Source organism: Oncorhynchus tshawytscha, linkage group LG20, assembly GCF_018296145.1.
Source record: "Oncorhynchus tshawytscha isolate Ot180627B linkage group LG20, Otsh_v2.0, whole genome shotgun sequence".
Classification (NCBI taxonomy): domain Eukaryota; kingdom Metazoa; phylum Chordata; class Actinopteri; order Salmoniformes; family Salmonidae; genus Oncorhynchus; species Oncorhynchus tshawytscha.
The window spans coordinates 34701757-34724805 of record NC_056448.1 but is presented as its reverse complement, the minus strand read 5'-3'; the positions used below and the strand labels follow the sequence as shown (position 1 = coordinate 34724805).

Below are 23049 nucleotides of genomic sequence, written 5' to 3'. Positions count from 1 at the left end.
TCAGGTTAATAGGTTTTATACATTTGCAAAAATGTCGAAAAACCTGTTTTTGGTTTGGCATCATGTGGCATTGTGTGTAGATTGATGAGGAAAAACAACAATTGAATCAATTTTAGAATAAGGCTGTAAAGTCACGAAATGTGAAAAAAGTCAAGAGGTCTGAATACTTTCCAGAATGCACTGTATAGGCCTAATGCATTTCACAGGCCTAGCATAACACTGAAACCGTTGAGCTGTCAGAACCACTAGGTATTTACAGGGTAGGCCCCTGAAACAAGTCAAAACCATTTCCCGTGCAGCAAAAAAGCGTATTTGAATTGAGAATGTGTGTAATTAAGTTTTCCAGATCCAACATACACTATGTATCAAGCTCCGTGTAGCTTTTAGAAGAATAAAACACAGTCAATATCTGCCCAAAACATTTGACACTGACCGAGAAGCCACAAGAATCACAATATTCCCCTTTAAACATAGACCTTTCAACATAACCAACCTGTCTGAATCCTAACCAAGTAAACTTCAATCACTGTGTCTCTCCTCTTACAGTATAATCACAAAGCTTTCTCTGTTTTCACCTGTTCTAATTAAATCCAAGTTCACTTTCCACTGAATGGTGTTCTCATGCTTATTTAAAGAGGTGACATGGGGTATAAAGGGAGCAGAGTACAAGGGATTGACCTCGTGATCTTCAGGTCACCTCACTAGCAGGTACGGAGGAGAAGATTCAGAGAAGTCAGCACGGTTATAAAGAAAATGAAGAGGTCGGGTAGGGATACAGGTGAGCAGTTATCCAGTTGTGTAGATGCAGGTCGTCACATTGATTGTGATGATCAGCAGTTGATAGGATATGGATGAAGAGGTAAGTCCTTAAGAAGGTAAGAAATTCATTATTTGTTTATGATGGGTTCCAAAAGTGTTCTTTGGCTGTCCTCATAGGAAAACCCTTTTTGGTTCCAAATAGAACCCTTTTGGATTCCATGTAGAACCCTTTCTACAGAATCAAAAAGGGTTCTCCTATGGGGACAGCCAAAGAACCCTTTCAGATTCTGGATAGCACCTTTTTTGTATGGTGTTTTTAAATATTTAACTAGGCAAGTCAGTTAAGAACAAATTCTTACTTACAATGACGGCCAAGGAACAGTGGATTAACTGCCTTGTTCAGGGGTAGAACAACAGATTTTTACCTTGTCAGCTCGGGGATTTTATCTATCAACCTTTGGCTTACTGGCCCACCACTCTAACCACTAGGCTACCTGCCGCTCCAGGTGTGTATGGTGCTTTGTTAGCACATGTAGTTGTGTTACGATACTGTGTATGGGGTTTTACTCAAGTTTGAAAATGTGTAAGAATTGTTTTCGAAATGTGGGGAAATAGGCATACATACTGTATTTAGAAATAAGTTATGATGCAATATCAAAGTGATCAAACACAAATGAACCCTAAACTACAAAGAGAAATGGTCAACTGACAGCTAGGATCCAGAACCTCATGTCACCTCTCACCTAACCAGAAACCAAAGGTCCTTGTGTGCCCAGTTGAGAACCGGGATACCTCCTCTGGAAATGGAAGTAGGTAGGTTCAATGCCATAAACAAAGAAGAGTGGCTATGTACAGTACAGTCTGCGATGAACTGCACTTTTTATTTTACTGTAAATTATATGATGATTTAAGAGAAACCTTGTTTGAAAAAACTGGTAACAACAAAAACAGAACTATTCTGTAGTAGGGCTGAAGAAAACCTTGAATGACAATTCAGAAGAAGTGTTCCTGGTTGCAAATTTGATCTCCAAATCTTGGAAGACGCGACAAGAGAAGTTCTATACTTAAAAGGTTTTTGTTTTGTTTTCTCAATTGTATGTCACTGCCGTATATACTGTATACTGTATGTGAACATCAATGGAGGCTGCTGAGGGGAGGTCCGCTCACAATAATGGCTGGAACTGAGCAAATGGAATGGCATCAAACACATGGAAATAATCTTTTTGATACTATTCCACCTATTCAGCTCCAGCCATTACCACGAGCTTCTCCTCCCCAATTAAGGTGACACCAACCTCCTGTGGTGAACATATATATACATTATTTCTTTATTTAGCTACAGCAAATGCAGTGTTTTATAAGTCCATGTGGGCTGGGCATCCTGATGATGACCAACACTATAATAATAAAACAAATCAATCAGTCAATCATGTAGCTATTTTTAGATATGCTCTGCGGTTAACTGCTGAGACGAGACCTGACTATCTGCAGTCATTTGTGGATTGGGTATCATCAGACAGTTGATTATAGAGATATGAAGATTATTATGCCCGATCTCTTTCCCTCCTCTCCAATCCCCTTCCTTAATCTCCTTCCCCCCTGACCGCCTCCTGTCTAGATGATCCGGTATCTGGTAGCAGCAATAAGCCTAATGGAGCGGTTTGGCTCATGCACAGGTGCAGATATGTATACGAAAGGTTATGGAGTGTGCCACATGTGCACATGAACTTGATTCCGAAATAATACATCGTCTGAGGTTACTGTTTTCTTAAAAACTTCTCAACCCTCAACAGGAAGTTGTGCTGACCTTTTCATTTGTTTTAGCATTCATAGAATGCAGGATATCAAAGTACAATGCAGTACTACTTGAGATTGGATTTTTATCCAGGATTAGATCAAGTGTTACTTTGCCTGTAGCTTTGTGTAAGTGGTTAACCTGTGTTATCGTCTGTCGTCTATTTGAATCGTTTGTCCATGTGAATTAAACATGGGTCTGTGTGATTAAAACATGTTTTATTCAACTCCATTTAAAAGAGTAGGAGAAACGGCTTAAGAGATGTCCTGCATTTCCTGATTAAACAAGCAAACTGAAACCACAACAATGCACAGTATTTAACCTACACCAAACTCTAGGAAGTAGGCCACAGTAGATGATAGTTTGTATATCACAAGCTAAATACCTTGTTCTTGCAGAAAGTGGTCAGAGGTGAGGCTGGGTTGACCTGACTCCTTCTAAACAGCAGAGGTCATTATGGATGGAGCTTTACTGAAGGTGTGACTGAAGTAGCTATATACTATACATGATTTGTATTAGGCGTTATAAACTGGGTGGTTCGAGCCCTGAATGCTAATTGGCTGACAGCCGTGTTACATCAGACCGTATACCACAGGTATATTTTTTTACTGCTCTAATTACATTGGTAACCAGTTTATAATATAAATAAGGCACGTCGGGGGTTTGTGTTGTATGTTGTGTTGTACATACGAACAGCATATATTGGCCATATACCACACCCCCTCAGGCTTTATTTTTTTAACTAGGCAAGTCAGTTAAGAACAAATGCTTATTTTCAATGACGGCCTAGGAACAGTGGGTTAACTGCCTGTTCAGGGGCAGAACGACAGATTTGTACCTTGTCAGCTCGGGGATATGAACTTGCAACCTTTCGGTTACTAGTCCAACTCTCTAACCACTAGGCTACCCTGCCGCCCCTTATTGCTCATTTATAGAACTTTTCATCATAATGCATCATACAGCTTGGTCATAATACTTTATGAATGTAGTTATAGATGTTTATGAACAACTCATAAAGCCTTACTAATGAGCTTATAATAAAGTGTTATGGAAAACACTAAATGGTGTTGATTAGCATGAAATGCTGTTTTCTTTGGTCAAAAAAAATCTGAACTTATTTTTTTGTTTTACTTTATGGTTAATGGTTGTCAGATATTAAATATTTGCTCCAACTAAATTCTCTAACCAGCTCTCTGAGGTGCAAAGTGGATCCACAGCACCAGCCATAAGATAATCATTGTTTGGACATTCGTCTTACAGCTGGACTTTTAGTTTGACTATAGACTAGCTGCAGGTAAGCGCTCCATGCATAGGACTAATATGAGTTCAATACACTTAGGCCTTGTATGTTCAGTCATGTCCTGCAGTTGTTCATGATAATGCATTATGTGTGTCCAGGCGTGTTAGGTGGTGGAGAGGGGTGTGTGTTGTGTTTGTGCTTGTAGGTGTGTGAGTGTACGTGTGCTTGAGTGTGCACATAGGTAAAAGCGAGACGCCCCCGGCCCGTAAAGCGATCCTGACACTATGAATAATGGAGAACACAGCGCAGGGCAGAGAGGATAAGTTCTCTCGGCAAGGCTCCTTTTTCACAGGGCTTTCTCCTGTGGGTCACGTGAAGCCAGTAATTTTTCATGAGCAGAGCGTGTTAGCGGCCCTGCCCCAGGAGGAGCGCTCCTAGCCAGACAGAGCTCCCTGCGGCCCCAGCATCCTCCTCCCACAAACCCACACACCAGCCAGTCCAGTCCAGTGTACCCAGGGGCCACTGCGTGGCCTGCCGCCACGGGTCAAATGAATTGTCTTACACCTCCAGAAACTCAAGGAAGCTCTTACGAAACTGAAGGCCAGGGAAGCGGATGAATAAAATATGCCCTCAAAAGAGAAAAAAACTGCAGGAACGGAGGAAACTGAAGAGGTGGATTGCGACGTGGAGGAAAAGGAGCCAAAACCGAAAGGGAAGAGCAAGTCTGACGCCAGCGGAGACACCAAGCCAGACGGAGCGAAGAAGAGGAAGAAACACAAGAGCCCAGAGGAGTCTGACGAGGAACCAGAGAAAGAGAGGAAGAATAAAGGGGAACGCCACGATAAGGTGAAAGAGAAAAAAGAAAAGAAGAAAAAGAAAGCAGAAGATGATGCAGAGAAGAGGGAGGGGGATGAAGTGATTGAAAATGAGGAAGAGGGAGATGACGAGCAGAACAACAATGACACCATCGAAACCAAACCCAAGAAGAAGAAATCCGAAGAAGAGGACATGACTGAGGGAGACGTTAAGGAGGAAAAGAAGAAGAAAAAGAAGTCGTCTTCTGAGGGAGACCAACAGGGAGAGGAGGAGATGGGGTCCAAAGGCAGGAAGTCCACAGATGGAGGGAAGAAGAAGAAGAAAGCTCAGGATGAGGAGCCCCTCTTGGAAGATCAGGAGGGAGAAGAAGAAGACTCCAAGAAGAAAAAGAAGAAGAAGCCGAAGAAGGGATCGGCCGACAGTGATGAGGACAAGAAAGACAAGAAAGGGAAGAAAGGGAAGAAGCCCAAGGCCAAGCAGGTGGATTACGCTGAGATCTACTACAATGAGCTGATGACCTACCAAACGGACTCCTCCGATGGCTATGAGGAAGAGTACCACAAAAAGAAAGGTAGGACCATGGGACGGCTCCCAGCTAGGGCATGACAGTACATCTACATAGTTCAGCTGTAAGTCTGGGTTGTACTCCAGTTCTAAGCAGTGCTGTATTCTGAAGTGGCACTGAGTTCTATTTCTACAGCCAAGCTGGACTCTACTGTGTTGTTGTAGAGCCTGTCTGGGGACCCCTCTGTGATTGTCCCTTGATGAAAGCTCAGTGTGTTCCACATGAATGAAGCCCCACAGAGACTGAAAGGCCGACAGCTGCTTGGAGTCAGGCTGGGGCCAGGGCCAGGGTTGGGAGGAAAGGTTGGGGTAGAGCTGAGAGCAACGCTGGGGCCAGGAGCAAGGACTGAGACCAGACACACACACACACACACACACTAAGCTGGGCCTTACTGAAAGAGCTATAGCAAGCCTTTCAATAGCTCACTAAAGACCATTTTCCATTTAAAGTAATACTGTTAATGGTAGGTTTCATCTTTACATTGCACTGCTAGTAAAAGCAGTTGACACAAAAGCAGATCTATATTTAGTCTGCTCTGTGACTGTGATGGAGATGCAGTTTGGGTTAGTGGTGTCTCATCATTTAAGGCCTAAGGAGGATAGGTGTCTGTCTTCTCAGTTACCTGGCTTTGATAAAGTGAGGCTTGGCTGAAGGCTTGGCCTGCTAACCTAGGCTCCAGAAGGAGAACTCTCTATCTTCTACACATATCAGCTCAGGTTCATCAGGTCATACCATTATCACATCTCTTGTTATAATAATTGATCAGGTCTTTCTCTGAGATCAGGTTTAATCATCTCTCTTTATCAGATCTTTCTCTGAGATCAGGTTTTATCATCTCTCTTTATCAGGTCTCTCTCTGAGATCAGGTTTTTTCATCTCTCTTTATCAGGTCTCTCTGAGATTGGGTTTTATCATCTCTCTTTATCAGGTCTCTCTGAGATCAGGTTTAATCATCTCTCTTTATCAGGTCTCTCTCTGAGATCAGGTTTTATCATCTCTCTTTATCAGGTCTCTCTCTGAGATCAGGTTTTATCATCTCTCTTTATCAGGTCTCTCCGAGATCAGGTTTTATCATCTCTCTTTATCAGGTCTCTCTCTGAGATCAGGTTTTATCATCTCTCTTTATCAGGTCTCTCTCTGAGATCAGGTTTAATCATCTCTCTTTATCAGGTCTCTCTCTGTGATCAGGTTTTATCATCTCTCTCTCTCTCTCTCTCTCTCTCTCTCTCTCTCTCTCTCTCTCTCTCTGTCTCTCTCTCAATCTCTCTCTCTCTCTCTATTTCTCCCTCCCTCTCTCTCTCTCATTCTGCACTCTAATGCACATGTCATCCATACTGGTAAACACAAGTGGCAACAATCAAATACAAATAGAGAACATATGTCATTGATTGAACACAACCACTCAAAATTGATTTAACCTGTTTCAAATGATGTGACACAACCAATATAAGCCAGTTCAGAAAGCAAACAGGTTGTTGAAGGTGGGAAGGAGAAGGTCTGAGAATGGATACTGTAGTACAGTGAATTGTAGGCTGTATACTGTACAATGGACAAATTGTATGGCCCTGAACATTGTGCTTTCCATTTATTAACAGTACTGACTGCTCAGTAGATGTTGACTGGTTGCAGGTTCATATCAACAAAGAACAAGAAATACAGTATCACAGAGACAAAGGACAAGTTTGTGAGATGCAGGGTACAGTACTGTAAAAATAGGGGTACAAGGAGGAGGAAGAACAAAAAACAACATTGCAAAGAGCAAAGCAGAGTAGTAATTTCTGATCAATTTTGAGCTACTATGATAGAACATGTTTTCGTTCATCAAAAGACAATGACGGAAAAATATGAATATTTTTTTAGATTAAAAATGTACTTCTCCCTGAGAATTGTATGTTTTGAACAATGTGTTTTCTATTTTTCGGTCTATTGTTTACTGACTGCTTGAGAGTGTATATCATTTTGATCACTTTGTTTATAAACTGTTTTGAGGTGAATGTTTCATTTTGCAAGAGGAGTCAGAGGTTATGTAAATAGTGCTTGAAGATGAGGTTTTGTGTTTAATGTTTTCAGGAAATGGAGCAAGGTTTCAGAAATTGTGATTTAGCGATTGAGAAAAACTGTAACCATGATCTGCATGTTACCTAATGCTATTGACTGGCCAGGGTTTTTTACCCAAACGCCCTGGTTACATTACTCTATAGCCCAAGCTCTATTCTATTACTACCATGTGCAAAAAGGTGCTATCTAGAATCTTAAAGGGTTCTTTGGCTGTTTTCATAGGAGAACCCTTTGAAGAACGCTATTTGGTTCCATGTAGAACCCTTTCCACAGAGGGTTCTACCTGGAACCGAGAAGGGTTTTTATCTGGAACTAAAAAGGGTTCTACCTGGAGACAAAAAGGGTTCTTCAAGGCGGAAAGCCAAAGCTTTTTGTAAGTGTACTTTACCTTCAGTTCTCAGTGGTATAGAAAACGCCTAATGAAGCCTGATGAAGCCTGATGAAGCCTGATGGAGCCTGATGAAGCATGATGAAGCCTGATGAAGCCTGATGAAGCCTGATGAAGCATGATGAAGCCTGATGAAGCCTGATGAAGCATGATGAAGCATGATGAAGCCTGATGAAGGAAGAAGACATAATATAACAAAGGAAATCATTCGGGAACCTATAACAATCCAGGTTCATATTGTTTGTATAAAAAGAGCAATGAAATGTAATCACACCAGACTCAAGGAATTATAGAAAGCCCTTCCACTGACTTACAGCTTTAGCAGCAAAACAAATACATCTACACATCCTTTAGTCACAGACATAAACACAGAGAGACGGGTGTGGTGGGTTCCAAACAAACAGTCACACGATACTGAGGAGTGTTCATCTACCTTCCTCCCTGTCTGTTTGGAGGCTGTCAGTTAGTCAGACAGACAGAGTGAGAGGGAAAGGGAGAGAGAGAGAGAGAGAAATCCAGCTCTGAAATGTGAGAGAGAAAGCCTTAGTAGGCTTGCAGCCAGGCATGGATTCTCCAACGGCAGATTATCTGCAGTGAGTTCCCTGGCAGCCCTCTATGGAAGGAAACATAATGCTACTAATTGCGCCATCGTAAAAGGCTATCAACATGTTTTCAGGTGACACACTGCCAGTTCTTATGATCTTACTTTTATCCTATTTGTTTATGAAGCCTGGTCAAACTTGTGGAGAAATAGATTGGACAGGGTTCAGGCCCAATGTTCAGCTGACGCTGTAAAGCGAGGTCATGCCCACAAGCAGAAGGACACCATTTTTAATCTGCGTTTCAACAGGGCTTCTGAATAGATTGTTGTGTTGTGGGCTCAAATAATGTATCAAATCAACTAATGAAATTATGCCTCACCTCTCTCTCTCTCTCTCTCTCTCTCTCTCTCTCTCTCTCTCTCTCTCTCTCTCTCTCTCTCTCTCTCTCTCTCTCTCTCTCTCTCTCTCTCTCTCTCTCTCTCTCTCTCTCTCTCTCTCTCTCTCTCTCTCTCTCTCTCTCTCTCTCTCTCAGTGTATGAGGTGGTGACTGTCACAGGTGATGTGAGAGGGGCAGGCACAGACGCCAATGTGTTTGTCACTCTTTTTGGAGAGTTTGGCATCACTCCCAAAGTGCACCTGGCCAGCAAGTGAGTTCAATGTTATTTTCTCCTAATGCATATGTCAGCTCTGCGGTATTACTAAAAATAAATGCTGGAATACATCACTTACTATAATGAACTACTGACTCACAGAGGGTCAGGGTTATAAAAGGACACTATCCCAATCATGTTCCATATTATCTTATAAACGTAATCCTGAACTCAAAATGCTCTGTCAATATGTTTCAATCTTTAGTATTCATTCATTGCTAGCATTGAATTATATACACTGTGAATCATTGACAAGGCATACGTTTTCATCCTAATTCATCAATGTACAATTTGGATGTTGTGAATGGGATGTACAATATGGAATTTTACTATTTGTGCAGAAAAAAAATCATTTTCTATGCCAACTGTTACTCTTTAACCTTTAACCTTTGCATTTCTCTCTGATTCTTCAGCACAGAAAAGAGGTATTTTTATCGGTCTACCTAAGGATGATTATTACAGTATGATTACCTGTGTTGTGTTGCATTGTGGGTATGAGGCTGTATAAGAGTGCAGTCCTGTAACTTTAACCACATGAGCCTCACATGAGCTGACTTAGTGATGCTGCTCTGACCTCAACTATCAAATCAATATATTTATCAAACCACAAAAAAAGCTACTGATCATTTTAAGAACTGGCCTTATCACGTTTGCCAGATGGTCATAGAAATGATGTGACTGATGGATACGATCCATTATGAGAGGAAGCAAAGCTTGTAATGCGTTTGATAGAGGCCTGGCTAAAGTACGGGATGCACTCCGTACACATAATGGACACACAGAGTATCTGGAGTAAGGAAGAACTACGTGACATGGCCGGTCTTCTTTTCATTTAGAGCAAATGAAAGAAGACCACGATGTCATTTCCAGACGACACACTAATCTGTGTCGTAATATGAGGACCCATAGTACAGGGACTGTTATCATGCAAGTCACAGGCTCTCCTTATCACTACACACCCATGGATACGCAGATAGATTTACACGTATACAGTATTCTGTACCTAGGCCTCATCTATAGTACAGTTGACTACACCTTGTCACTCACACCTGGAAGTCCTGTCATTCTCCCCCATCACATTAGACACATTGACTCAATATGTCACAGAATATACAGATGAACATACGAAGATACTGTATATATACAAATGTATGTGCATATAGTATGTATGCAGTCTGCTGTGTATATTCATGTTTTCTAGGTCCATGTGTCAATGTGTAATTCATTACAAATAGCTGTGACATATAGCTTTATAGTTATTACCAACATTACAACTGAGGAGTACAGTTTCACCTTACTCAGATATAGCCGATGTCCTGTATGTTCTACCTGTATTATGGAATGATCAATGAACATTTGCATCATGATACAGGTAAGTGGAAGCTCTGGTTTTCAACAGGTCTGCAAGATTGGAACAATCAAGGCAGAGCGAAATGCAACATTTTGGAATTCCGATGGAACTGTGCAGATATAACTGTTCAAGTGACATGAATTCCAAAGTTTGCATTGGGGTTGATTTGTTTTGTCAATGTCAGTTTGAATTTCTTTTACAGGTACATTTTAGACACAGTGTTGGACAGTCATTTAGTCCTTTCACGCATTTTGCCCTTTATTTAGGGAGTGCAGGCCTGGCATTATCACATAGAGATGAATATTCACCATAATTGTGGGCAGGGGAGCATTAAGAGAAATGTGGGTCAATGACAATGCCAGGTCTATTCTCTATTGTCGGAGGGTATCGTATCTGATTCACCACGGATGGCAGAGAAGGACCTGCCGCAGAGACACCAGCTATCTGTCACTGTCAGAGGTAGAGGAGTGGGTAGAGGAGTGCCAAAACCCCAGACTGTCTCTGGGCAGGTGTCCGATTCTACCACCCTGTGACAGAGACAATAGTAGGCAGGCCTATGCACATGACACTTTGGATCTGACGCTGAATAGGATTGTCTTTCAGGTAACACTTTATTTGATGGTTCATATGACATGAATATGACATAAGACCTATCATGAGGTGTCATGTACATTCAAGACCACTCATGTCAAAGAAAGTGTTACCAATATTTTAGAGGGGGCAACAGAATACTGGGATTCTGCCACCCTTACCAGCCTGGCAGGAGATCCTCATTGTGCCTCACACTAAGTGGTCTAATCTGTCAACAGCTGCAATTGACCAGATCTATCTTTATCCCTATTTATCTTGTAGGCTGTCTCTCTCTCTCTCTCTCTTGCTCATGCTATCTTTTTTCACATTACAGAAGCCGAACGGCATTTGAGAAAAATAAGACGGACGTGTTCCGGATTAAAACACACAATGTTGGGCCCTTGAAGAAGCTGAGGTACAGCATGGCTTATGGTGATGGCATCATGGTGACTGGTTTAACTTATAGTACACTACATTAACAGCATACTGTCCTGTAGTCACCGACTGAGTTGATAATGCCTGTGGGGGATTTCCTCAGAATGATCACTGAGCGTGAAGCACCATCTGTTCACTGGGGGTTGTGATAATGATGGTGCTAGAGATGGGATCTGGGTCACATCCCAGTCTTAAAAAGTGAGGAGACATAGATTGTCTGAGTGACTGCAATGCCCTGGGTGTTGGTAGTAGACTAAAGCTATATCTTTATAGGAATAAAAAAAAAATTCAAACATCTGAAAATCTGAAGTGCAAAATACAAGCAGTTTTACATCTCGACCAGAGATGGGCAACTTTTATGGGGGTGGGGGCCACATAAAAAACGGAACTCATCACGAGGGGCCGCAGTGGCTTGTGGGTCTGCGTATCCACATCCACCCCCCCTATTTTAGTGGCCCTCTCGCCAGTCCCCTCGCTAGTTGCCCATCCCTGCTCTAGACCATCTTCATTATCCATTTCAATGTGTTCTGAAACTTTCCAGGGCTAATTGTCAATTAACCACTACCTAAATTAATAGGCCTACAATTTCTCATAACATAGGATATTTAATCTGTAAAATGCCACCTTGGGCGACATTTTATCTCTGCAAAACTGAACTTAACTATGCAAAAAAAGGCCTACTCACAATGTCGTAGCAGGACTGACTGGTCAGTGGTGTAGTGGTGCCTGGAGACGTGAGTATACTTCTCCAGGTATTTCCCAAATGGCCCGCATGGCGAAGGAAAGGCACCTTGTGTGAAAAATTACGTTTTCCTAAAGTTTTAAATGTGTTTTCTATAGATTTGTCAGGTTTTCACTCTCAAAATTACACTTTTTATAGAAAAACTACAAAAATGTGATGTTTTAAGTCCACAATACTGCTTAAACCACATCAGAAGACCATTTTTGAAGTCTGGGAAAAATCCTCATGATGTCGTTCTGCCAGGTAGGCCTACTTTTAATTGGGAAGGTTTTTTGGGAAAGCATTCAGAAATGTTCAAAGAGCACATGAGGACTGAAATGCACATGGCAAAGATTCAACCAAGACTTCGGACCAAACTTTTTAGATACCTGGTTTGCGTAACCATTGTTGCCTTAGATAGAATTTACTGGCAGATATCTACCCTACCAGCTACCAATGTCTTTCTTCTGTGAGCTGCTCCATATTTTGCGAAAACTAGACTATGTGTGCGGCGAGTATGTGAATATATGTCACATACTTTGCGTTTGTGTATGCTACTTTGTGCATGATTATTCTCTACTGTACTACATGCAAACACTATACATACAAAAGTATGTGGGCACCCCTTCAAATTAATTCAGCCACACCCATTGATGACAGGTGTATAAAATCAAGCACACAGCCAAGCAATCTCCATAGACAAACATTGGCCGTAGAATGGCCTTACTGAAGACCTTCAATGTGGCACCGTCATAGGATGCAACCTTTCCAACAAGTCAGTTTGTCAAATTTCCCTGCTAGAGCTGCACCGGTCAACTGTAAGTGCTATTATAGTGAAGTGGAAACATCTAGAAGCAACAACGGCTCAGCTGCGAAGTGGTAGGCCACACAAGCTCACAGAACAGGACTGCCGAGTGCTGAAGTATGTAAAAATCGTCTGTCCTCGGTTGCAAAACTACAGAGTTCCAAACAGACTATGGAAGCAAGGTCCATGACCGAGCAGCACCACACAAGCCTAAGATCACCATGTGTAATGCCAAGCGTTGGCTGAAGTGCTGTAAAGCTTACCGCCAGTGGACTCTTGAGCAGTGGAAACACGTTCTCTGGAGTGGTGTAAAGCTTACCGCCAGTGGACTCTGGAGCAGTGGAAACACGTTCTCTGGATGATGAATCACGCTTCACCATCTGGCAGTCCGACAGACAAATCTGGGTTTGGCGGATGCTAGGAGAATGCTACCTACCCGAATGCATAGTGCCAACTGTAAAGTTTGGTGGAAAAGCAATAATGGTCTGTGGCTGTTTTCATGGTTCGGGCTAGGACCCTTAGTTCCAGAGAAGGGTAATCTTAACACTATAGCATACAATGACATTCTCAACGATTCTGTGCTTCCAACTTTGTGGCAACATTTTGGGAAAGGCCCTTTCCTGTTTCATCATGACAATTCCCCCGTGCACAAAGTGATGTGCATATAGAAATGGTTTGTCGAGATCGGTATGGAAGAACTTGACTGGCCTGCACGGAGCCCTGAGCTCAACTCCATCAAACACCTTTGGGATGAATTGGAAGGCGACTGTGAGCCGGGCTTAATCACCCAACATCAGTGCCCAACCTCACAAATGCTCTTGTGGCTGAATGGAAGCAAGTCCCCGCAGAAATGTTCCAACATCTAGTGGAAAACCTTCCCAGAAGAGTGGAGGCTGTTATAGAAGCAAAGCGGGGATGAATTCCATATCAATGCCCATGATTTTGGAATGAGATGTTCAACAAGCAGGTGTCCAGTGTAATTGATACAGTGTAAGCCTACACCTCAACTCAGGGTGAGACTACCACATTTGGGGGTCCCCGCATTTGGGGAGAGGGGGTCAGCTAACTTCCGGCATTTCAACACATTCTGCAATGGTGTAAAGAGAAACATTTGCAGTTTTATAATGCTATCCTAGACATTCTGTCATGAGGCTAAGAGAAAATGATGCTGTTTTAAATCAAATTGTAAACTTTTTGCCATGGGGCAGGGATTTTTTGGATTGTTTTATAGATCATCTCATGTTGATCTACATTTGAAGTCAGAAGTTTACATACACTTGTTCTTGTTAACAAACTATAGTTGTGGCAAGTCGGTTAGGACACCTACCTTGTTCACGACACAAGTCATTTTTCCAACAATTGTTTACAGACAGATTATTTCACTGAATGTTCACTGTATCACAATTCCAGTGGGTCAGAAGTTTACATACACTAAGTTGACTGTGCCTTTAAACAGCTTGGAAAATGCCTCCGCTCAGGAAGGAGACGCGTTCTGTCTCCTAGAGATGAACGTACTTTGGTGCGAAAAGTGCAAATCAATCGCAGAAGAACAGCAACAGACCTTGTGAAGATGCTGGAGGAAACAGGTACAAAAGTATCTATATCCACAGTAAAACAAGTCCTATATCGACATAACCTGAAAGGCCGCTCAGCAAGGAAGATGCCACTACTCCAAAACCAACATAAAAACACCAGGCTACAGTTTGCAACTGCACATGGGGACAAAGATCATACTTTTTGGAGAAATGTCCTCTGGTCTGATGAAACAAAAATAAAACTTTGGCCATAATGACCATCGTTATGACCATCGTGGGAGGAAAAAGGGGGAGGCTTTCAAGCCGAAGAACACCATCCCAACCATGAAGCACGGTGGTGGCAGCATCATGTTGTGGGGGTGCTTTGCTGCAGGAGGGACAGGTGCACTTCACAAAATAGATAGCATCATGAGGGAGGAAAATTATGTGGATATATTGAAGCAACATCCCAAGACATTAGTCAGGAAGTTAAAGGTTGGTCGCAAATGGGTCTTCCAAATGGACAATGACCCCAAGCATACTCCTAAAGTTGTGGCAAAATGTCTTAAGGACAACAAAGACAAGTTATTGGAGTGGTCATCACAAAGCCCTGACCTCAATCCCATATAACATTTGTGAGCAGAACTGAAAAAGTGTGTGCGAGCAAGGAAGCCTACAAACCTGACTCAGTTACACCAGCTGTCAGGAGGAATTGGCCAAAATTCACCCAATTTATCGTGGGAAGCTTATGGAAGGCTACCCGAAACATTTGACCCAAGTTAAACAATTTAAAGGCAATGCTACCAAATACTAATGAGTGTATGTAAACTTCTGACCCACTGGGAATGTGATGAAAGAAATGAAAGCTGAAATAAATTATTCTTTCTACAATTATTCTGACATTTCACATTCTTAAAATAAAGTGATGATCCTAATTGACCTAAGACAGGGACTTTTTACTAGGATTAAATGTCAGAAATTGTGAAAAACTGAGTTTAAATGTATTTGGCTAAGGTGTATGTAAACTTCCAACTTCAACTGTATAAGCTATTTTCCTGATATTCTACACATTTTACTATCATATGCAATCAGCCGCCTACCACTGCACTACGTTGATACTAATGACTTGGGATTAAGAAGTGAGTTTAAACTATGCCCACTGAAAAAAAGTGTGTATAGGAATACCTGCAAAGCCTCCACTACACAACAGCGTCTTGTGTTCTTTCATGATATGACCTCTGTGAGAAACAAGTGTCGGAGTGCACCCTATTTTCTCTGGGATTTCTTTGCCACAACAAAAATCAGAAAATGGGAAATAAATGAAAAGGTCATTCAAGTCTAGGCTAGCAGGCTATCCTTCCCGAATTCAGCTACAATATTAAATGAGTGAGTGTTATTGTTTTGTTTTTTTAAGTTCCGTGCTGTTCTCTGTAAAAATAAAGTGTTTTAAAACTAGCCACCCAATAAGCTGCCAACATTATGAAGGTGTTGAAAAGGTATGCAAATGTATCTCCCTGCATATGCTCTGATAAAACCCATTAGGTCTATCATCCCAACATTTTTTTGGAGTGCTTCCCCAGTACTTTCCAAATGGTGGCAGCTTAGTTGCAAACATGGTTGCTCGTAGTTGCAATATTATATGTTTTTGTTTAACAGTGTTGTGTATCCTATAGAATGAGTTAGAATATCAGAAGGCTAATTGTTGGGTGTCCAATACTCCTCTAAGAAAACCAATGGTCCAACCCTCATGTCTTTTTCATAATCCGTTCGAAATGTATTGGAGTTTTTACACTTGGAGGATGGCCAAAATGACCAAATAGGCCAAAAACTGGTTGAATCAAAATGTCCACATAATTTCAACAAAATAAATCAACGTGATGACGTTGAATCAACTCAATGTGGAAACTTGACTGGATTTCAAAAAGTCATCAATTTAAGGGAATTTCCTATTTATTCATACAACTTTTAACCTAAATCCAATGGCATCATGGTGAAATATTTTATTGATTTCATGTTGAATTCACATTATTTGACAACTCAACCATACGTAAATCAGAACTAGATGTTGAACTGACGTCTATGCACAGGGTGACTAAATCTAGAAAAATGCACAGCATCTTGTCATCTAGGAAGGATGCTGTGCTAGAATGAACTAACGTTACTTGACAGGCTCACTTTGAACTCGTCATCTTTCTTCTCGAATCCACAGGACATAAAACAACATAGAGGTAAGATATACATTTTGAGACGTGACATGTAGTACTATTTTCATATTTTAGTATACGCTTTTCATTGTAATGCGAAATTCCTGTAATCTTTTTGAAGATTTAGAGCAAAAAAACACGTGTATCTCTTTGAAATGTAAACAGAGCACTGAGAATACTGCAAGCTTTTTATTTTCAAAGCCTTTTACATTTAATTCAGTTCATGTCATGTTCATTTATCTTTTTGAGACCCGCGGAAACAACTTTGTAGATGGCCACCAAAACATGTAAAATCCTCTAAGTTGCTGTGAGAAAGCTGCACTGCTCTGTTGATGCTTGTTATTGGATGTATTATGTCACGAAATCTGACTTTTTGGATATACTGTTAATTAAATGTTAGAGAAATACATTTCTTGAACGATTCAGAACATGAATAATCATGTGTGTCTTGGTAAAATGTATTTTATAACATAAGGAAGTGAAATTTCATCACCAAAGTGCGTTTTCACCCACTATGGTCAGAGTGGGTGGAAATTTGAGTAATTGTCAAATGAGGAGACGTTTCCTCCAGTACCTGACTGTCATTGTGTCCCCAGGATTGAACATGACAACACAGGTGGCTTGAACGCCAGCTGGTTCCTGGACCGGGTCGTGGTGACCGACATGAACCGTCCACACCTGCGGTTCTACTTCGCCTGCAACAACTGGCTGAGCCGTGAGGAGGGGGATGGCCTGTATGTCAGAGACCTGCTGGGCAGCCTCAACCCCATGGATGTCCCCAAACGTAGGTTACTCTGGAGTGCATACCTTTACACACAGTATGCTATACAGGTTAAATCCACATAGAAGATGTGTAGGCTACATTGCACAAGACTGTACTCTACAGTTCATACTGTCCACTGCATACCTATTGCAGTGAATACACTCTACAGTGCATGCAGTATATGACGCAAAGGAAAACCCTTTCATTTAATATAATTTAGGAGCAGCATGCTGTATCTTGTGGTATCTTGTGGTATATGGCCAATATACCACGGCTAAGGGCTGTTCTTATGAATAACACAACGCAGAGTGCCTGGACACAGCCCTTAGCCATTTACCGTCTAATATACCATGGCTGTCAGCCAATCAGCATTCAGGGCTCGAACTACCCAGTTTATTATTGTAGTTCTAAACTGGGTGGTTCGAGCCCTGAATGCTGATTGGCTGACAGTCGTGGTATTTCAGACCGTATAACACAGGTATGACAAAACAGTTATTTTTCCTGCTCAAATGAAGTTGGTGAACAGTTTATAATAGCAATAAGGCACCTTGGGGGTTTGTGACTTATGGCCAATATACCACGGCTATGTGTTGTATCCAGGCACTCTGCGTTGCTTCGTGCTTAAGAACAGCCCTTAGCCATGGTATATTGACCATATCCCATACCCCCTCGTGCCTTTTTGCTTAATTAACCCACACTTCATGTACTTAAGCGTAAACCAAAGTTACGTAAGTTACTCTGCCTACTGTTACTTGTGTGTAAGGTGCCCCATGGAGCCTAATCGGCTGGTAAGCATCGTAGTCCTCTTGTTACCATGTGACCTTCACCTTACAACTCCTTATTAGACAGAGATGGAGAGAGAGTAGGATGCAGGGTGCATGTCTCTTGGGGAAAAATGTCACCATGGTAGGGGACACAGATCATGCCTCTGCTCGTGCCTACTTTTCAAGTCTATTCAAGGAGACCTGTTATTCCAAACCAGACAGCTGGCATGGGAACACCCTTACTGTAGGCTCTCACACACACACACACACACACACACACACACACACACACACACACACACACACACACACACACACACACATACACAAGTGCGCACACACACAGTATATGAATATTTAACTTGGAAACTGGCTCATTGAGGATTTGAGGAACTATGGGCTGTCTGTCTGTGGTCTGTTGTGAGAAAGAAGGAGGAGACAAACAGAAACTAGACATGTGAACAGAGAGAAGTTACGGTTAGAACTGAGAGGTTACAGTTAGAACTGAGAGGTTACGGTTAGAACTGAGAGGTTACAGTTAGAACTGAGAGGTTACGGTTAGAACTGAGAGGTTACGGTTAGAACTGAGAGGTTACGGTTGGAACTGAGAGGTTACAGTTAGAACTGAGAGGTTACAGTTAGAACTGAGAGGTTACGGTTAGAACTGAGAGGTTACGGTTAGAACTGAGAGGTTACAGTTAGAACTGAGAGGTTACAGTTAGAACTGAGAGGTTACAGTTAGAACTGAGAGGTTACAGTTAGAACTGAGAGGTTACAGTTAGAACTGAGAGGTTACAGTTAGAACTGAGAGGTTACAGTTAGAACTGAGAGGTTACGGTTAGAACTGAGAGGTTACAGTTAGAACTGAGAGGTTACGGTTGGAACTGAGAGGTTACGGTTGGAACTGAGAGGTTACGGTTAGAACTGAGAGGTTACGGTTAGAACTGAGAGGTTACGGTTAGAACTGAGAGGTTACAGTTGAACTGAGAGGTTACAGTTAGAACTGAGAGGTTACAGTTAGAACTGAGAGGTTACGGTTAGAACTGAGAGGTTACGGTTAGAACTGAGAGGTTACGGTTAGAACTGAGAGGTTACAGTTAGAACTGAGAGGTTACAGTTAGAACTGAGAGGTTACAGTTAGAACTGAGAGGTTACAGTTAGAACTGAGAGGTTACGGTTAGAACTGAGAGGTTACAGTTAGAACTGAGAGGTTACAGTTAGAACTGAGAGGTTACAGTTAGAACTGAGAGGTTACAGTTAGAACTGAGAGGTTACGGTTAGAACTGAGAGGTTACGGTTAGAACTGAGAGGTTACGGTTAGAACTGAGAGGTTACGGTTAGAACTAAGAGGTTACGGTTAGAACTGAGAGGTTACGGTTAGAACTGAGAGGTTACGGTTAGAACTGAGAGGTTACGGTTAGAACTGAGAGGTTACGGTTAGAACTGAGAGGTTACGGTTAGAACTGAGAGGTTACGGTTAGAACTGAGAGGTTACGGTTAGAACTGAGAGGTTACGGTTAGAACTGAGAGGTTACGGTTAGAACTGAGAGGTTACGGTTAGAACTGAGAGGTTACGGTTAGAACTGAGAGGTTACGGTTAGAACTGAGAGGTTACAGTTAGAACTGAGAGGTTACGGTTAGAACTGAGAGGTTACGGTTAGAACTGAGAGGTTACGGTTAGAACTGAGAGGTTACGGTTAGAACTGAGAGGTTACGGTTAGAACTGAGAGGTTACGGTTAGAACTGAGAGGTTACGGTTAGAACTGAGAGGTTACAGTTAGAACTGAGAGGTTACAGTTAGAACTGAGAGGTTACAGTTAGAACTGAGAGGTTACAGTTAGAACTTAGAGGTTACAGTTAGAACTGAGAGGTTACGGTTAGAACTGAGAGGTTACGGTTAGAACTGAGAGGTTACAGTTAGAACTGAGAGGTTACGGTTAGAACTGAGAGGTTACAGTTAGAACTGAGAGGTTACAGTTAGAACTGAGAGGTTACAGTGAAATTTACAGTTTCAGTGACAATGGTCGCATAACTTGAAAGGTACCATGATGGCATTGTCTATGTGAAATATCATGACACAACCGGTTCACTGTCAGATATGAATGAGAACACATACATACAGTACAATATCACTGAGTTCATAAATATGCTATGCTTTTGATATTTGATCATTTTACAGTGAATAAGTACATAGTGAGTGTGTTCACTTCTGCTGAGAAGGGCAGCGGGACTGATGCTGACGTCTTCCTGAATATCTTTGGAGAGCATGGCGATACAGGTGAGATTTAGACTCTTCGTGTAGCTTAACTGGTCAAACTGAAGATATAGCTCTTTCCTGAGTTATTAGCAGTGAGAAAACCAGCTCTGTCATTAGCGCTTTGATTTAATTCTATATCACAATACGGTTTCTATATAATTAAAGGGGAGAGACGGCTGGACAGTGACAAAGATAATTTTGAGCGAGGCACGGAGGACAAGTTTACTATTGAATCACCAAACCTGGGAAGGCTAAAGAAAATCACCATTGGCCATAACAACAGGGGCTCATCAGCTGGATGGTGTCTGGATAAGGTACACACACACACACACACACACACACACACACACACACACACACACACACACACACACACACACATACAACATGTTATCTATCTCCAGGTGATCATTGATGACATGGGGAACAAGGAGGTGTATGAGTTTCCAGTGAATCGCTGGTTCGCCATGGACGAAGAAGATGGAAAGATACAGAGAGATGTGTTGGTGGGAGCAACACAGCCCATGGGTGAGCCCACCCATAGAATTACATATAGAATTATGAATAAATTATAGGATTTCTATGAGCCCACCATCATAATGACAGCACATTGAGTTCCAATATTGTATTCTGTATCAGATACATAAATCAGATTGTATGTTCACTTTAGTGACCTGAGTTTTTTATGGTCAGGTCACATGGTCTTAGGTATGATGGCTTTTATAATAGAATCCATTGAATGACCTATAACCTAACCACTCTGTGTTACTGGATCGCCAAAGCGGTGGTGTACAACGTCCAGGTGATGACGGGCAACGTGAGAGGTGGTGGCACCAACTCTAAGATCCACATCATCATGCATGGCACCAAGGGCCTGAAGAACAGTGGCAAGGTGTTCCTGGAGGGTGGAGCATTTGAGCGGGGGCTCATCGATATCTTCAACGTGGAGATTGCTGCACTGCTCAGCCCACTCAGCAGGGTCACCATCGGACATGACAACGGAGCTGTTGGGGCCGGCTGGTACTGCGAAAAGGTTCCGTCTTATCTGTGTTGTTGATGTTGATGTTGAGGTTGTTGTTGATGTTGTTGTTGTTGTTGATGTTGATGTTGTTGTTGTTGTTGATGTTGTTGATGTTGATGTTGTTGACGTTGTTGTTGAGGTTGTTGATGTTGTTGATGTTGATGTTGTTGACGTTGTTGTTAATGTTGTTGTTGATGGTGTTGTTGTTGTTGATGTTGTTGTTGTTGAGGTTGTTGATGTTGTTGATGTTGATGTTGTTGATGTTGTTGACGTTGTTGTTGATGTTGTTATTGATGGTGTTATTGTTGTTGATGTTGTTGTTATTTTTTGTTGCTGATGTTGTTTATGTTGATGTTGTTGATGTTGTTGTTATTGTTGTTGATGTTGTTGAGGTTATTGTTGATGTTGTTATTGTTGTTGAGGTTGTTGTTGATGTTGATGATGTTGTTGTTGAGGTTGTTGTTGTTGCAGTATTGCACATTTCATCATCTACATGTACCTCTTATCTACTGGTGTGTGTTTCTATGTTCTAATGTCTTTCTCTCTCTCTATGTCTCCGCCCAGGTGACAGTGTACTGCCCATTCACAGGGATTGAGCAGACGTTTCCCTGTTGCAAGTGGCTGGATGAGGACGAGGGGGACGGATTGATTGAGAGGGAGCTGTACGAGATGGTGTCCCTCAGGCAGAAGAAACTTAAGAGTGGGTGACTTATCCATTCTACATACACGTCTACTGTAACACACATAGGCTTACAGTTGGTTAAACAGATGTAGGATCTTAATTTGAACCAGTTTGCTACAGCAGGAAAATAATCCACAGCAACAGGAAATGTGAATTATTATGTGGAATATAATTAATGGACATTTTTGTAGGGGCTGATAAAACATTTTGTGTGGATAAATCAGGTCTGAAATTTCAAAGTGGAAATTACAAACTTCAGAAGCCTTTTAAACCTCAAATACACTACAAAAGTGTACATTTCCTGCAAGTTCTTCTGCAACAGGGTGATCAAACGAAGATCCTACATCTGTCGTTGTAAGGGGCCAGTTCAGACATTGTACAGCAACACACAAATATGATTCCAGATGAGTTTACATCCTTTTAAAGAAACTCTTCAGCTGGAGGTAGGATGTAATATATTTTGATCAGGCCTATAGAAACCAATCGAGTTCAGTTCACTTTACTTTATTAGCCGTATTTAGGAATTTGACAGTCAACATTTACAAACCACACTGACATCAACACACAGACAGATATGCAATAGACAATAGGATTCATTTTCCTGCGTACCCATCATCCCTTCCCAGAGTACCCGTGGTCACTGTGGATCTGGACATCGGACGTGAAGGGGGCAGGGACGGACGCCCAGGTCTTCCTACAGATCTACGGTGAGAAGGGCAAGTCAGATGAGATGAGACTGGAGAGCAACTCAGACAGCTTTGAGCAGGCTCAGCTGGATAAGTTCATGGTAAGACCTGGATCAGCCATTGAACTATACATTTTTTGCACACGACAGTGGTTTAAAATTATTTATTTAAGCTTTATTGAAATAGGCAATTCAGTTAAGAAAAAATTCTCATTTATGATGACACCCTAGGAACAATGGGTTAACTGCCTTGTTCAGGGACAGAACTACAGATTTTTACTTTGTCAGCTTGGGGATTCGATCTAGCAACCTTTCGGTTTCTAGCCCAACGCTCTAACCACTAGGCTACCTGCTGCCCGCCGTAGCCGCCCCAGTGTTAGCCCGCTGTAAACTGGGTGTTGGTGTGGGTGGACATTTTTGCCCAGAGATTTGGTATGGACTCATTAATATTCATTTTATAACTT

General features: G+C 41.8%; 1 protein-coding gene across 1 annotated transcript in view; it reads left to right on the top strand.

Annotated features, from left to right (window-relative positions):
• The first annotated feature begins 4418 nt into the window (after positions 1-4418).
• The window catches only part of LOC112219906 (lipoxygenase homology domain-containing protein 1-like), a 46514-nt gene continuing 27883 nt past the window's right edge, over positions 4419-23049 (top strand). The window contains exons 1-10 of the mRNA XM_042302038.1: positions 4419-5181; positions 8696-8810; positions 11069-11149; positions 17010-17197; positions 20120-20218; positions 20363-20511; positions 20602-20725; positions 20980-21230; positions 21783-21918; positions 22527-22687. Of these exons, the coding sequence (XP_042157972.1) occupies positions 4419-5181; positions 8696-8810; positions 11069-11149; positions 17010-17197; positions 20120-20218; positions 20363-20511; positions 20602-20725; positions 20980-21230; positions 21783-21918; positions 22527-22687 (2067 nt within the window). The remainder of the gene's footprint in view (positions 5182-8695; positions 8811-11068; positions 11150-17009; positions 17198-20119; positions 20219-20362; positions 20512-20601; positions 20726-20979; positions 21231-21782; positions 21919-22526; positions 22688-23049) is intronic.